At 35.6% G+C, this 16,715-nt stretch overlaps 1 protein-coding gene across 1 annotated transcript in view; it reads right to left on the bottom strand.

Moving 5' to 3' along the window:
• FBXL17 (F-box and leucine rich repeat protein 17) overlaps positions 1-16,715 on the bottom strand; it is a 512,446-nt gene that overhangs the window by 482,474 nt on the left and 13,257 nt on the right. Inside the window, 2 exon segments of the mRNA XM_032403887.1 lie at positions 6,209-6,466; positions 9,658-9,780. Of these exon segments, the coding sequence (XP_032259778.1) occupies positions 6,209-6,466; positions 9,658-9,780 (381 nt within the window).

Here is a 16,715-nt window from a genome sequence, read left to right as displayed (position 1 = left end):
GTTGCCTGTCCTTCTGGTGTCATATTAAGAAATCATGACCAAATTCAAGGTCATAAAGATATATACTTATACTTTCTTTAGAATGTGAAGTGGAGCCTGAAGATGTGACAGAATTGCTGCAATCTCATGATAAAACATTAACAGATGAAGAGTTGCTTCTTATGGATAAGCAAAGAAAGTCTTAAGATGGAATCTACTCCTGGTGAAGATGCTGTGAAGGTTGTTGAAATGACAGCAAAAGTTTTAGAATATTATATAAACTTAGCTAATAAAGTAGCAGTGGGGTTTTAGAGGATTGACTCCAATTTTGAAAGAATTTCTACTGTGGGTAAAATGCTATCAAACAGCACTGCATGCTACAGAGAAATCATTCATGAAGGAAAAAGCAACTGATGCAGCAAACTTCACTACTGTCTTATTTTAAGGAACTGCCACAGCCACCCCAAAGTTAAGCAACCACCACCCTGATCAGTGCCAGCAACATCGAGGCAAAACCACCAGCAAAAAGATTATGACTCCCTGAAAGCTCAGATGATGGTTAGCACTTTTCAATAATAAAGTAGCTTTTAATTAAGGTATGTGCATTATTGTTTTAGACATAATGCTATTGCACACTTAGCAGACTACAATTTAGTGTAAGCTTAACTTTTATATGCACTGGGAAATCAAATTCATTTGACTTGCTTTATTGCAATATTGACTTTACTGCAGTGGTCTATAACCGAACCTGCAATATCTCTGAGGTATGCTGTATAAAACCATGTCATCTGCAGACTGAGATAGTCTTACTTCTTTTCCAATTTTAATGCCTTTCATTTCTTTTTCTTGCCCAATTACTCCGGCTGGAATTTCCAAAATGGGCATCCTGGTTTTGTTCCTGAACTTAGGGGAAATTTTCAATCATTCACCACTGAGTATGGTATTAACCATAATTTTGTCATAAATGGGCTTTATTATGTTGAGGAAGTATCCTTCTATTCCTAGTTTATTGAGTGATTCTATCATGGAAAGGTACTGGAATCACCAAATGCATTTTCTATACCAATTAAGAGGATTATATTTTTCTTCCTCCATTCTAGTAATGTGGTATATTAGATTGATCAATTTTTATATGCTGAGCCACACTTGCAATCAAGGAATAAATCACTTTCAATATGCTGCTGGCTTCTGTTTGCTATTTTGTTGAGAATTTTTGCATTTATACTCATTAAGGATATTGGTCTGTAGTTGTCTTTTCTGGTAGTTCCTTGTCTGGCTTCAGAACCAGGGTTATAGGAATTACTGCTGCCTCAAACATTTTGGAAGTTTAAGGAGGAATGGTATTAACTCTTTACATGATTCAGCAAATCCACCAGAGAAGCTATCTGGTCTCTGTCTTTTCTTTGTTGGGAGGATTTGTATTACTGGTTCAATCTCCTTTACTTGTTAGAAGTCTATTCAGATTTTCTACTTCTTCTTGGGTTGGTTTTTGTAATTTGTGTATTTCTAGGAATTTGCCCATTTCATCTAGGCTCTCCAGTTTGTTGGTGTGTAATTGCTCATCATTTTCTAGAACCCTTTTTATTTCTATAAAGTTGGTGGTAATGTTCATGCTTAAATTTCTGATTTAGTAAGTTGAGTCTTCCCTCTTTTTTTCTTAGACTACTTAAAGGTTTGTCATTTTTGTTAATATTTTCAGAAAAACTAGTTGTGGTCTTACCCATTTTCTCTATAGTTGTTCCTTTTCCTACTTCATTTATCTCTGCTCTGATCATTATTACCTTCCTTCTGCTAACTTTGGGTTTAGTTTGCTCTTCTTTTTCAAGTTCCTTCAGGTATACATTTAGGTTACTAATTTCAGATTTTTCTTCCTTTAAAAGTTTTTTCGGTTATCTTAGATTTTTCTTCCTTTGTAATGTAAGCTTTCACAGCCATGAATTTCCCTCTGAGCACTGCTTTTGCTGCATCTCATAACTTTTGGTATATTGCGTCCTAATTTTCATTCACGTCAAGGTATTTTCCAATTTCTCTTATGATTTCCTCTATGACCCACTGATTGTGTAAGAGTATGTTGTTTAATTTCCACATATTTACATATTTTTGAGTTTTCCTTTTGTTACTGATTTCTAGATTTGTTTCCTTGTGATCACAGAAGACACTTGCATGATTTTAATGTTTTTGAACTTATTAACACTTGTTTTGTGGTCCAAATATGGTCTAATCTTGAAAATGTTCCATGTGCCCTTGAGGCACATGGGTGGCTCAGTTGTTAAGCATCTGCCTTCGGCTCAGGTTATGATCCCAGGGTCCTGGGATCGAGCCCCACATCAGGCTCCCTGCTCTGCGGGGAGCCTGCAGAGAGCCTGCTTCTCCTTCTCCCACTCCTCCTGCTTGTGTTCCCTCTCTTGCTGTGTATCTCTCTGTCAAATAAATAAATAAAATCTTTAAAAAAAAAATGTTCCATGTGCCCTTGAAAAGGATATATATTCTGTTGTACAGTGTATTAATATGTCTGTTTTAGGTATAATTGGTTTAGAGCATTGTTCAAGTCCTCTATTTCTTTGTTGATCTTCAGTCTGATTGTTCTATTCATCACTGAAATGCAGTATTAAAGTCTCCAATTATTAATGGAGAACTACTACCTATCACTCCCTTCAAATCTTTCCATTTTTGCTTCATATATTACACTCTGTTGTTAAGTACATATATGCTTATAATTGTTCCATCTTCCTGAGGAATTGAAGCCTGCATCAATATATAACAAACTTTTTTGACTTAAAATGGATTTTTTTCTGATTAATACGGCTACTCCAGCTCTCTTTGGTTTTTAGCATTTGAATGGAATATCTTTTTCCATCCTTTTACTTTCAACCTCATTTTGTCTGTATCTAAAATGAGACTCTTGGGGCACCTAGGTGGCTCAGTCGGTTAGGAGTCTTCCTTCGGCTTAGGTCATGATACTGGAGTACCGGGATCGAGCCCCGTGTCAGGTCCCCACTCAGTGGGGAGTCTGCTTCTCCCTCTGACCCTCCCACTTCTCGTGCTCTCTCTCTCAAATAAATATTTTTATGGAAATAAAAATATCAAGATTTCAAGGTGGTATTTCACAAAGAACATATTGTTCAGCTAAGAACAGTCTGATATTTAGGTGTTTCACCTAAGTTTGAGAAACATTGTTAAGTAGAATGCAATACTTAAATTACTAAAATTTAGATCCATTAGAACTCCAAATTGAAATACTTTATGTAACTACTTTTAAAAACATATAGAACTCAAAAATACATTTCATGTATTTGCTAAAGTCAATTAAAATTATAACTATTATGATGGAAATATAAAGACGTTATCATAAATACATGTATACCATTCTAAAACATTTGTCAGTTTTTACTAACAGAAGAGGGAAAAAAAAAAACCCAAAACCCTGCAACTTTAGCTGCAGGATCAACCATTCAATCAAATGCTATGTTTGAGTAAAAAAAGAAAAAATAATCCCAGGAAAATCCATCAATCATGAACAGTTCCATTCTAGGTCTTGTGAAACATTATATAATATTTCTAAATTGTTAGTTCACTAAAACTATAGCATATTCCACAGCATACCTCATCAAACATCAATGGGACGTGAAATAAATTTACTGAGTGGGTCAAGCCAACATTTATATAACATAATAGTATAGAACAGAAAATATTAATGTATACTGTATATAATGCTATGTATCGCTTCACAAAACTTTTATTCTATTTTATGTATATATGAAGGCCATTCTCTACTATACCACAACACTATTCTATCAGAAAAAAGAAGCTAAAATAGGACACACCCTGCTATAGTACATAATACATTGAGCATAAGAAAGTATTATGTATAGGAAAATATACTGCAATGAGGTTCCTATGTAATTACTTAACATACTTTAATTACTTAAGAAAGTTACTTATGGATGAAAAAGATTTAGACTGTTTTACTACTTTTATCAGATTACCTCATATATAACTAATTTATAATTCAGAAACCATGAAAATCTGAAGCAAACATCTAATTTATCATAAATTAATGGGTTTCAAAATAACCTTACATTCTAGGGAAGATTTAACTTAATTAATCTCAAAGTTGTAAAGATAAGATAAATTCATGATATTTGACTGGCATATTTAAGTCTAGCTCCTTAAAGGACTTTTTATTTTCCCTTTATTTCAACCATAACTATGGATCTTATTCTTATAGGAACACCCTTAACATTCTGCTCAACTGTTACCTATTCATATTGTATCATATTTAAATATACAACAGATTTAGTCCATTTAATAAATACACAGACCTTTAAAAATGTTTCACTGTGAAGTATAATTTGCTGGGACATTTCTACCATAAAAAAATCGTACCATGTCAATAAAATTTATAATTTCCCCATTAAAGATTATTTTGTTCTAATACATTTAAGAACCTCATAGTACAGGGCACCTGGGTGGCTCAGTCGGTTAAGTGTCTGCCTTCGGCTCAGGTCATGTTCTCAGAGTCCTGGGATTAAGCCCCGGCATAGGGCTCCCTGCTCAGTGGGGAATCTGCTTCTCCCTCTCCCTCTGCTCCTCCCCTGCTCATGGTGTGCTCTCTCTCTCTCAAATAAATAAATAAAATCTTTAAAAAAAAAAAAAAAGAACTTCATGCTGCTAGTGAGTAATCCTATATATAAAAGAAATGGATCAGGACAAATATTAAAACAAGTAACACTGTTACTGCACAATTTCCCTTTACAGACAGAACAGGCTCCCATATACATTTTAGCACTCTTAATATATAAATTGGACTGACACACCCAGTACTTTTTAGGACAGAATATTCTCAAATTTCATCTAATACTGAGCTTCCAATTAATTCATACATAGTGTTTAAATTTAGGGCTCTTCAATTTCTTTCTTTTTTTTTTTTTTTTTTTTTTTTTTTTAAAGATTTATTTATTTGACAGAGAGAGACACAGCGAGAGAGGGAACACAAGCAGGGGGATTGGGAGAGGGAGAAGCAGGCTTCCTGCTGAGCAGGGAGCCCGATGCGGGGCTCGATCCCAGGACCCTGGGATCATGACCTGAGCCGAAGGCAGACACTTAACGACTGAGCCACCCAGGCGCCCCTTCAATTTCTTTCTAAGTTCATTACAGATCATAAGATTTAAATCTAGGCCTTTACTGATATTCTGCTTTTATTGGGAAATGTCAGAACTGCACCCCAATTCTGAATTTAAACATTAATCCTGACAAAGTTCTTGAATGAAATTATTAATTCTTTCTTCCAAAAATTTTTGCCAAAGGAACGGTAGGTAGAATGGCAAATGTGCATGGCCTCTGCCCTCACAGAGCAGGCCCCTTTATTCAAGGTCTTTTAGAGCAGGTCTACTGGAGTGGAAAAGTTTAAAGATGGAAGAGATTTTGAAGAATCCAGGCTTTATATCCCAACTCCATCATTTGCTAAACATTAGGCAAGTTAACCTCTCCAAGCCTTAATTTCTTCCTTTATAAAATGAGTTTAATACCAACTATTTCACAAAGTTATTTCAAGGGTTAAATGTTAAAATACAGTAAGTGCCTAGTACAATAGTAGGAACATAACTAAATATTCACAAATTCAGGGCCTGGTACTGGAATCCATTCAATATTCACTGAATGAATAATCCACTCTGAGACAAGAAATCTTAAACGCCATTTCCAAACGAAGTGCATCAAAGAAAAAAATACATATAACAGTATTTTTAATACAAGTATTTTTTTTAAATATAGGTAATTACCACCTTTTACTTCATTTTATACTCTTTAATTTGGACTTCCATTTATGCCTTAAAACATACATTTTAAAGCACATAAGTGTATCTTCTAGTAACACAAAAGGGGAATTAAAAGTTAATTTTTACAATCTCATGCTGACCCGAACTGCACACTACTGGTACCTAAAGCAAAATTTGGTATAAAATTTAAGTAACAAAAGAATTAATAAACGGCTTGTCACAGAAGTTCAGGCACTCACTACAAAACACAACAAAGCTAACTTATCAATTATAACCATGACATTCTAGTTCACTAAAACAAACATTCATGGGTACAAAGAAAAAAAAAAAAAAAGATGGCTTATTTTAGTCTCTGTGCATTATTTTTAACATAATAATCTTTTAAAGTGTAGCTTCAAGCAAACATTTTGAGTTAATCAGAGTAAAATCATTTTACAGATGCTAAAATTTACCTGTTTGAGTCCTTCATCAGTAAGTTTGTCCTGGTTGCCTACATGAACTTTCTGAAGTAAAGGACAATGAGAGGCAACCGCAATAATAGAAGTGTCAGAAAGCTGTTTACACCTGTAGGCTGTATACCTAAGAAGTCCAGGACACTTAAATGCTAAAACACATACGCCAGTATCAGACATACTGCGACAATCAGAAATGTTGATTTCAATTATATTCTGACTTCTTGATGCAATTTTTTCCAATAATTCATCAGTGACCTATGAGAGAAAAAAAGCAATAAATTTAAACTTTTGTTACAAGTAGGAAACTTACTTTCCTTTCTTTTATTAAATTTTCCCTAATAAATAATATAATAGCACAATCAAAAGAAAACCTTCTTATTTAATATTAAACATAACAAGGACTGTGGTATAATATAAAATACATACTTGGTCTTTCTTCCAGTTCCTGGAACAGAGTTCCTAAAACTCTTGGAATTTCCTGAATAAGAGGAGTGTCTTTTCTTATTCATAACAAGCCCTTCTGACCACACAGGAGTTTATACTAATGAAATAACTTAAGTTGAGGCTTCCCGATAGCTTCAGGATGGGGTCTGGTCACCAGAAAGACCAAACAGCATGTGATTAGAGGGTGGCAACTTTCAACCCCAAACCCTGACTTCCTAGGAGGGTAGGGGAGGTAGAGATTGGGTTATAAAAACTCTTAAACATTGAGATTTGATGAGCTTCTGGGTTGGTGAACACCTTAAAGTGCTGGGAGGGTGACATGCCCACAGACTGAACAGAAGTGCCACATCTTCTCCTCCACTTATCTTGTCCTATGCATCTTTTCCATCTGGCCAGTCTTGAGTTGTATCCTTTACAATAAACCAGTAAACCTAAGTATTTTCCTGAGTTCTGTAAGTCATTCTGGCAAATTATCAAACCTGAGGAAAGGGTCAAGGGAACTCCTGAATTAAGAGCTGGTCAGTGAGAAGTACAGGTGACTCCTGGGACTTGTGACTGGCCTATGAAGTGGAGACAGGCTTACGGGACTAAACCAATAACCTGAGAGGCTTTGCACTAACCCCAGGAGTTAGTTTCAGAATTGAACTGAATTGTTGGACACCCAGGTGTTATCAGAGAATTTGTTAGAATGAAAAAAACTCCACACATTTGGTGTCAGAAGTGCTGTCGAAAAACACCAAGCAAGAACGTATGTGTTAGTTTTCATTAGAAGCCTAAAGATCTATCCTTATTAGGAAAGTTACTTTAACTTCAAACTCACCAAAAAATCCACATAAACAAAACTGTATTGAGATTTTAAATGTTCTGTTCTCTATTTTTAGCCCAGCAAATAGTGTATCAGTCATCATGCTATATGAATCGTAACTTATTATACCTAATCAAATTAAATGATACCTACCACAAAATATAAATTTTAATTGTTTTACTACTTATTTCAGAATACTACCTCATACAACGAATTCATAGCTTAGCAAATATATCATTTTGTTTATCAGCACACGAAAGATTACATACAAATGTCCACATCAAATAGCTCTTAATCAGAAAACTCAAAACATATTTAAATATAAGTAAACTTAAAATTCATGTGGTTAAAAACTCACATGGCCATCTGAATTTTAAACATAATTTTTAAAAAATCAACCTCTACATATTCCCTACCCAATCATGGAATGAATAAATCACAGGGATGAAAGGTACAGTACTGGGAATATAGTCAATGGTGTGGCAATAGCACTGTATGGTGATGAGCGCAGCAGAACATACAGAATTGTCTAAGCACTATGTTGTACACCTGAAACTAACGTAACATTGTGCATCAAGTAAACGTTAACAAAAAAATAAAAAGAAAAAAGAAAACAAAGTTAATACTATTCAAGTCCCTTGAGTACAAATAATGGTGAAAGAAAATGCACATGATGAAATTTAGAACAGCAGAAGGAAAGAACTGGAGTGTTCAGAAGCGCTAAGAGCCAAGGTTGCAACTACCTTTATGCTTGTTGGAAAAAGCAAAAAAAAATGCAGACAGTTACCTTCAAAGCTAAAACTATGACATACCTCTCCTTTTATTTTTTTTTTTTCCATCTCCAGACCTAACTACCAGTAGGGGCGAAAAGCTATTCTTAGTCTGAGTTTAAAACAAATAGCTCAGATATCCAAGACTAATGAAGTAAAGAATCAATGTATTATTTCACATTACCTCTTTCCACTCAACCAGCAACAACTAACTAAATACTCACCATTTTCTTAGACGCAAATTTCATGGACCCAGGCAGGGAAATTACTAACTCTGTAATTATTTCAACTTCTAACCAACGAGGCAAAAAAACAAAAAGGAAACTTACATACAAATGCTCAGGAATTTGCTTATTTTGTTTAAAGTGTATGAGTTACACACACACACACATACACACACAAACTACCAGTGGTGTGCTGAAGTTGGCTTATACGAACTTACAAGAGCCTGTAATGTATACCTCTTTCCAAATCAGTGACATCCCTGCATTCAGTGGTATCACATTGGTAGCCTGAAATTGGCCATGGTGGGAGAATTTGCACCACAAAAACTAGCAAATACTATAATACACAGCTAGTTGTTCAGGATGTACCAGCACACCACTACCTAAAAATATCATGGAAGAATTTAGAGCAGGTTCAGTACTCCAATAAAATCCTATTCTTATTGGATAATTTTATGTATTTCCAATGCCAAGTACTAACAACCAGGTCTAAAAGAAGAATCCAACAATTCCAACAAATTGTTTGCAATAAATACTACTAACTCTACCTTTTTTCCTAATCTATGCCACCATATAAACACACTAGGATGCCAGGCAATAAGGAGGACTGGAAAATTAAAACAAGATATCTTAACCCATTTTGCTTCTATTTCTTCAACTATAACAACTGTATATTTATACTATTCACCTATAACAACAGTATAGGAATACTATTAATAGTGCAATAATATATTAAAAGGAATAATAATTGTATCAACTCATGACATTGTTAGAAGGATCAAATGCTTTAGTATGTGTAAAGCCCACAGAACAGTATATAGCATATCAGTAGTACTATATAAACATTTGCCATCGTTTTCTATTAAACTAATATTAATGATACAACCCCCCCCAAAAAAAGGCAAAAAGTTTAATAACTTTCTTTGAAGGTAATGAAAAAAGGGAGAAGATATGAAGAGGACTTAGACAAAGATTAAGAAGCAACCCAAAATTACCAATCCACATTAAAAAATACCTTCTTTACCACAAGAACCTAGCTTAACATAATTCACACACAAAAAATTACTAAAGCGTGGAATTATAAATTATAATCCCCTTGAACTATCTTAAAAACTATAACATGAAAGAAGTGATTTCTGAAGAGGAATAAAGATATTTTTTGAGTAGGTCAAAGTGAGTGTTTCTTAGAATTAGATTCCATACCTGCTGACGACTACTAAGATCCAGCTGCTTCCAAAACTGGAAATCTAAACAAAGGTCACGCCAGTACTTGCAAACCAATGAGGCAGAAAGGCAACGCTCATCCAGGGATAAATTGGAAAATATCTGTAAATAAAAAAGGAACCATATAATATGTGCTAAACACTTTAAAGGCACAGGAAAAGGTTCTATTAGTTAGAAAAAATTAACTTTTTTTTTTTTTTAAGATTTTATTTATTTATTTGACAGAGAGAGACACAGCGAGAGAGGAACACAAGCAAGGGGAGTGGGAGAGGGAGAAGCAGGCTCCCTGCAGAGCAGGGAGCCCGACGCGGGGCTCGATTCCAGGACCCCGGGATCATAACTGGAGCTGAACGCAGACGCTCAATGACTGAGCCACCCAGGAGCCCCCAAAAAAATTAACTTTTAAAACAGAAAACCATCTTGAATACAAGGGCCATTATTAGAAAAGTCATTGTTAAGGAGTACCCTAAAGAGGAAGTACAGTATGAAAGCTAAGAACATGTGCTAATATCACCTTTCATGTAAAAAGATGGAGTGGGGAAGCAGAGGGAACAGAGTTTACCAATATTTTAAAAAAAAAATGATGGGAAGGAGAAACCAAAAATTAATAAAAATGCTTACCTTTAGGGGAAGGGAGAAAAGAGTAGGAAGGGAAAAATGATGAAAGTGAAACTACTTTAAAGGTATATAGGGGCGCCTGGGTGGCTCAGTCGGTTAAGCGGCTGCCTTCGGCTCAGGTCATGATCCCAGAGTCCTGGGATCGAGCCCTGCATCAGGCTCCCTGCTCAGCGGGGAGCCTGCTTCTCCCTCTCCCTCTGCCTGCCTCTCTGCCTACTTGTTCTATCTCTCTGTCAAATAAATAAATTAAATCTTTAAAAAAAAAAAAGGTATATAGTTTTACAGTTTTGACCTTGGAGCCTGGTGAACTTTTATATAATTTTTTAAAAGAATAATGAAAATAAATCATAAGAGACATTTTACCTCTATGGTATTTCTTCCAGAAATTCATGACCCCAATCAAATCCTGAGAAAAATATCATATATGCTAACTATGGGACATCCTACAAAATACCTGATAAGAACTCCTCAAAAAATTCAAGGTCAGAAAAACAAGGAAAGACTGAGAAACTATCACAGATCAGAGGAGAATAAGGAGAAATGACAACTAATGCAATCCTGAATTGGAAAACATCAACAGAAAAACTATACTGATGCTGATTTCACAGTTTTGGTAAATGTACCATGGTTATGTAAGATAATCAAATTAGGGAAAATTGAAAATAGTTGAGGAATATGTGGGAACTCTACTATCTTTGCAACTTTTCTAAGATTATTCTAAAATAAAAGGCTTATTTTTAAGAGTTTTAAAAAGTTAAAATTACGGGTGCCTGGGTGGCTCAGTCATTAAGCATCTGCCTTCATTCGGGTCACGATTGGGATTGAGCCCCACATCGGGCTCCCTGCTCAGCGGGAAGCCTGCTTCTCCCACTCCCCCTGCTTGTGTTCCCTCTCTCGCTGTGTCTCTCTCTGTCAAATAAATGAATACAAAAAAAAAGTTAAAAAAAAAAAAAGAAAAAGTTAAAATCACAAAAAGATGACTAGGGTAAAGGATTAGGACCAATACAGAATTTTTACAATTAAGATATGTATCAACAAATACAATGTGTGGACCATATTGAAATCCTGAACTGAACTGACTATAAGAAGATTCTTCTGAGACAATCAGATAAAACTGAACACAAAATAGATACTAGATGATTTAAAGAAAATTAGTCTTCACTTTTTAGGTTTTGATTATATAGTGGTTATATTCATACTGTAGTTATATTATGTTTTAAAAGCTATTATGCATTTTAGATACATACTTTAGTGTTTATAACTAAAATGATATCTAGAATTTGCTTTCAGATACTTTATCAAAAACAAAGTTGGTGAAAGAAACAAGAAAGGCAGAATATTGAAAACTATTAAAACTGGTTGAATGATACATGGCAGGGGGCAGGTTCATTATAGTATTTTCTACTTTGGTCTGTATATGAAAATTTCCATAATACTAAGTGAAAATTTTAACAAGCGCATGTTCTCTAAAACTAAACTATCTTATGCTGAGTTTAAATCATGGCTCCACCATTTATTATCTATGTAACCTTGTGCAAATTACCTAACCTCTCTCTCTCTCTGTACCTCAATTTCCTTATCTTTATTTTTTTTAAGATTTGAGAGAGGGACAGAGAGAGAGAGAGTTAGAACAACGAGCAGGGGGAGGGGCAGAGGGAGAGGGAGAAGCAGACTCCCTGCTGAGCAGAGAGCTGACACGGGCTCGATCCCAGGACCCTGAGATCATGACCTGAGCCGAAGGCTCAGCCACCCAGACCCCCCAATTTCCTTATCTTTAAAATTGGGATAATATAGTATTGACCTGACAGAGTTACTGTGAGGACCAAACAAGTATAGGTAAAGTTTTGGGAACAAGATCTGAAACAGAGTAAGTAGTATATAAATGATTCCTATCACAACTATGACCTAAAATGATAAACCTCCATGCAGCCAAAAGTTGTAGACATCTAAGCTAAAAACTCTACTGTGCTTAAATCTTGAACCTGGGGAAAATAACTGCCTCCTCTGCACAACTATCATTCCTCTTCCAAGGGTCTAGTGAGAAATAAAATATATGTTTAAGAATCACCAGCAAAGATGGAGTTAAGCCCACTAAAACTTCTCACTCCCACTCATGACAACTAAAACCTCGGGACAACATACAAAAAGCAACTAACTAAGGACTCTAAAAGGTTAATAACAGATGGACTGGGGAGGTGAGCCAAAACTTAAAGAATGACTAATAGGGACACCTGGGTGCCTCAGTTGGTTAAGCGACTGCCTTCAGCTCAGGTCATGATCCTGGCATCCAGGGATCGAGTCCCGCATCAGGCTCCCTGCTCAGTGGGGAGTCTGCTTCTCCCTCTGACCCTCCCCCCCCATGCTCTCTCACTCTCTCTCCCTCAAATAAATAATAAAAAAACAAAATCTTTAAAAAAAAAGAATGACTAATAAAAGTAATGAGTTTCCTGAGGTTTTTTTCCTTTTATCTCCCATCATGGAACAGGATGGCCCCTGTGCAGAAGTATACATAAGGCACAACTAAAACACAGAAAGCCATCTTTCTGGACAGAATGTGAAACAGAATATGAGAAGAATCCTCATTTGGGGTTTTCTTTTCTTTCCCTTTTCTCTTTCCTCTCTGCTGGCCAAGTCCCAAATACAGCCTCAGTCACAGAGCTGCAAAGTGGCAGCTATATAGGCACCTAAAAGCCTGAAAGTGAAACCATTTTCCAGCCAGTAGAACTAGCAAAGAGAACTCTGTGACCAGAGTGTGAAAGGAATCCTTGCTACCTTTTTCTTAACATTTCACCATAAAAGTAGCCCCAGGGGCACCTGGGTGGCTCAGCTGGTTAAGCATCTGACTCTTGGTTTAGGCTCAGGTCATGATCTCAGAGTCATGGGATCAAGCCCACATCAGGCTACACACTTGGCGGGGAGTCTCCTTAGGATTCTGTCTCTCCCTGTCCCTTTGCCCCTCCCCCTGTAAAATAAAGAAATCCTAAAAATAAAATAAAATAAAAGTAGCCCCAGTTATACAAAAGTGATAGCAGCAGAGGTGGCTCTAACTCTGAGAGAAACTCTATCTTTCCAGCCAAAGAACCAAGGAAAGGGGACTCTAAGTCAGAGTAAAGGAAGGATCAGAAAAGAAGACCTCTAACTCTGTATATAAAGTGACAAAAATCCCAAGTTAACCACAAAGCTGTATGTGTACAGAAGAAACCCAAAGTTGTACAGAAGAAACCCAGTAGTATAGCAAAGTCTTTTAAAACTGAGCCAAAACTGGGGCGCCTGGGTGGCTCAGTTGGTTAAGCGACTGCCTTCGGCTCAGGTCATGATCCTGGAGTCCTGGGATCGAGTCCCACATCAGGCTCCCTGCTCAGCAGGGAGTCTGCTTCTCCCTCTGACCCTCCTCCCTCTCATGCTCTCTGTCTCTCATTCTCTCTCTCGCAAATAAATAAAATCTTAAAAAAAAATAATTAGAAAAAAAAATTAAAAACTGAGCCAAAACTATAATCACAGGCCACGGAAGGTAAGATAGAAATTTCAGTCTAAATATAACAATGCTGGGGCACCTCGGTGGCTCAGTCAGTTAAGCATCTGCCTTCAGCTCAGGTCATATTCTCAAGGTCCTGGAATCGAGCCCCATGTCGGGCTCCCTGCTCAGTGGGGAGTCTGCTTCTCCCTCTTCCTCTGCTCCCCCCCCCACCATTTGTGCATGCTCAATCTAATAAATAAAATCTTTAAAAAATGTTTAAAAATCAATAAAACAATGCTGTTCCCTGACAAACCTGATGAAAGATAAATCTAGACATTCATAAACTCAATGAACACCAGAAAGATTAACTCAAAGACTCTACACCCAGACACATTATAATCAAATTGTCAGAAGACAAAGAGAGAACCCTGGAAGCAGCAAAAAAAGCAATTCATCACGTACAAAGGATTCTCAATAAGGTTAACAACTGATTTCACGTCGGAAACTATGTAAGCCAAAAGGCAATGAGATAACGTATTTAAAGTGCTGAAAGAAAGCAGTATATCTGGCAAAACTATTCTTCAAAAATGATGGAGAAATTAAAATATTTCCAGATAAACAAAAACTGAGGGAGTATGACACTAGCAGACCTAAGTGTAAGAAATGCTAGAGGGAGCTCTTCAGGCTGAACTGAAAGAACATGAGCCAATAGTTTGAAACCACAGGAAGAAATAAAAAACACCAATAAAGATAGGTATTTATGTAGGTAACTATAAAATTCAGAATTAATGTATTTTGGGCTTGTACCCCTTTTATTTTCTACACGACTGAAAGGCAACTACATAAAATAATAGTTATAAATCTTTATGAAAGGGCACAAAGCACATAAAAGTCTAAGTTGTGACAATAACAACATAAATATAGGAACAAAGGTTTTATATACCACTGAAACTATATTGGTATCTGTAGTTTAAGTGTTTGACAATAAGCTTTTTTGATTTTAGTATGTCTAATATTAAGCTTTTAATTGCCATGACGCCCATTTAAAAAAAAAAAAAACATTTATCCTGAATAAACATATTGCCAGCTGTATGACACAGCTACTAAAAAAAAACAACCACCACCAATTAAGGTCTCTCAGAAAACCCCAGGTTACCTAGATAACTGACTGCTTGAGTGACCCTGTTTCTCCCTTCTTATGCCCTAATTCCTGCTTTTCTGCTTTAAATTAGCCAATAGAGAGTAAACCTGCAAAACCCTAGACACTCCACCCTTGGACTCTAATAAAGGCAGAGCTCCAAGACTCTTACTCTCTACCCTCAACCTAGCTAGATGGTGCTTGGTGTGCTACATATGTCATAATAAGAAGCAGAAGACCTGGCCCAGCTATACATAGGGGCCCTGGTAGCAGAAATAGCTGTGTAGCTTGCCATAAGTAATGTGTGCCTAGGAAAACACTACAGGCATTTCTGACAGGGGGTACTACCATCAATAGGCTCAAGATCAACAGAACAGTATTAACTCAAACTAGACTGTTAAATTATGATGTTAATTATAACCCCACAGCAAATATTAACAAAGTAACTAAATATACACACACACACACGAAGAAAAGAGAAGGGAATCAAAATAGTACACTACAAATATCTAATACAAAGAGCAGCAATGGAGGAATTCAACAAAAAGTATAAGACAGAAAAAACAAATAAGAAAATGGTAGAAGTCTTTCCTTATCAGTAATTACATCAAATATAAAAACATTAAACTCTCCAATTTAGAAACAGAGAATGAAGGAATGGAACAAAAAGGTGATCAAATTACATAGTGTCTATAAGAGACTCGCTTTAGATCCAAGGACACACATGGGTTAAAAGTAAAAGGATGGAAAAATGTATTCTATTCAAATAGTAACCAAAAAAGAACTGTAGTGTCCACACTAATGTCAGACAAAATAGACTTTAAAACAAAAACTGTTACAAGAGACCAAAAAATTACAGAATGATAAAAGGGTAAATCCCCTAAAAGAGATATAAGAATTATATATGTACATATAGCAACAGAGGTCCAAAACAGATGAATCAAAAACTGACAGAACTGAAGGGAAAAATAAACAGTTCTACAATACTTAGAGACTTCAACACTACATTTCAATAATGGATAAAACAACCAGACAGAAGATAAATGAGGAAATTGACAATCTGAACACTCAACTAGGCCTAACAGATATTTTATACAACACTCCACTAAACAACAACAGAATATACATTCTTCTCAAGTGAACATGGATAAACTGTATGTTAGCCACAAATCAAGTCTCATAAATGTTAGAAGATTGAAATTATACAAAATATCTTCTCTGACCACGGTGGAATGAAATTAGAAATCAGTAACAAAAGGAAATCTGGAAATGTGTGGAAATTAAACAACACACTTGAAAACAGTAAGATAAACTCAGAGGGAAAAATAAAAAATATTTTAAGATAAATGAAAACAAAAACACAATATCCCAAAATTTATGGAATATAGCTGTAAATAATTGTATTAAAAAGAATAAAGATCTCAAACCAATAACCTAACCTTCCACCTTACAGAAAAAAGAAGAGGAAACTAAATACAGGCCAAGCAGAAGGAAGAAATTAAAAATCAGAGCAAATAAAAAATATAGACTAGAAAAATAACAGAAACAATGAAAACAGAAGCTGAAAAATCCTTGGAAAGTTCAACAAAACTGACAAACCTTTACCAGACTAAAAAGAGAGAACACTCAAGTTACTAAAACCATGAATGAAAATAGAAATACCACTGCCAACCTTACAGAAATAGAAAAAATTATAGAATACTATGCCAACTAAATAACCTAGATGAAATGGACAAATTCCTAGAAGCATACAAAGTACAAAAGAACTGACTCAAGAAGAAATAGAAAATCTGAATAGAACTATAAGTAAAAAGATTAAATCAG

This window comes from Phoca vitulina, unplaced genomic scaffold, assembly GCF_004348235.1.
Source record: "Phoca vitulina isolate PV1807 unplaced genomic scaffold, GSC_HSeal_1.0 scaffold6, whole genome shotgun sequence".
Classification (NCBI taxonomy): Eukaryota; Metazoa; Chordata; class Mammalia; order Carnivora; family Phocidae; genus Phoca; species Phoca vitulina.
The sequence above is the reverse complement of the archived record's forward strand: the minus strand, read 5'-3'. Positions and strand labels throughout refer to the sequence as shown.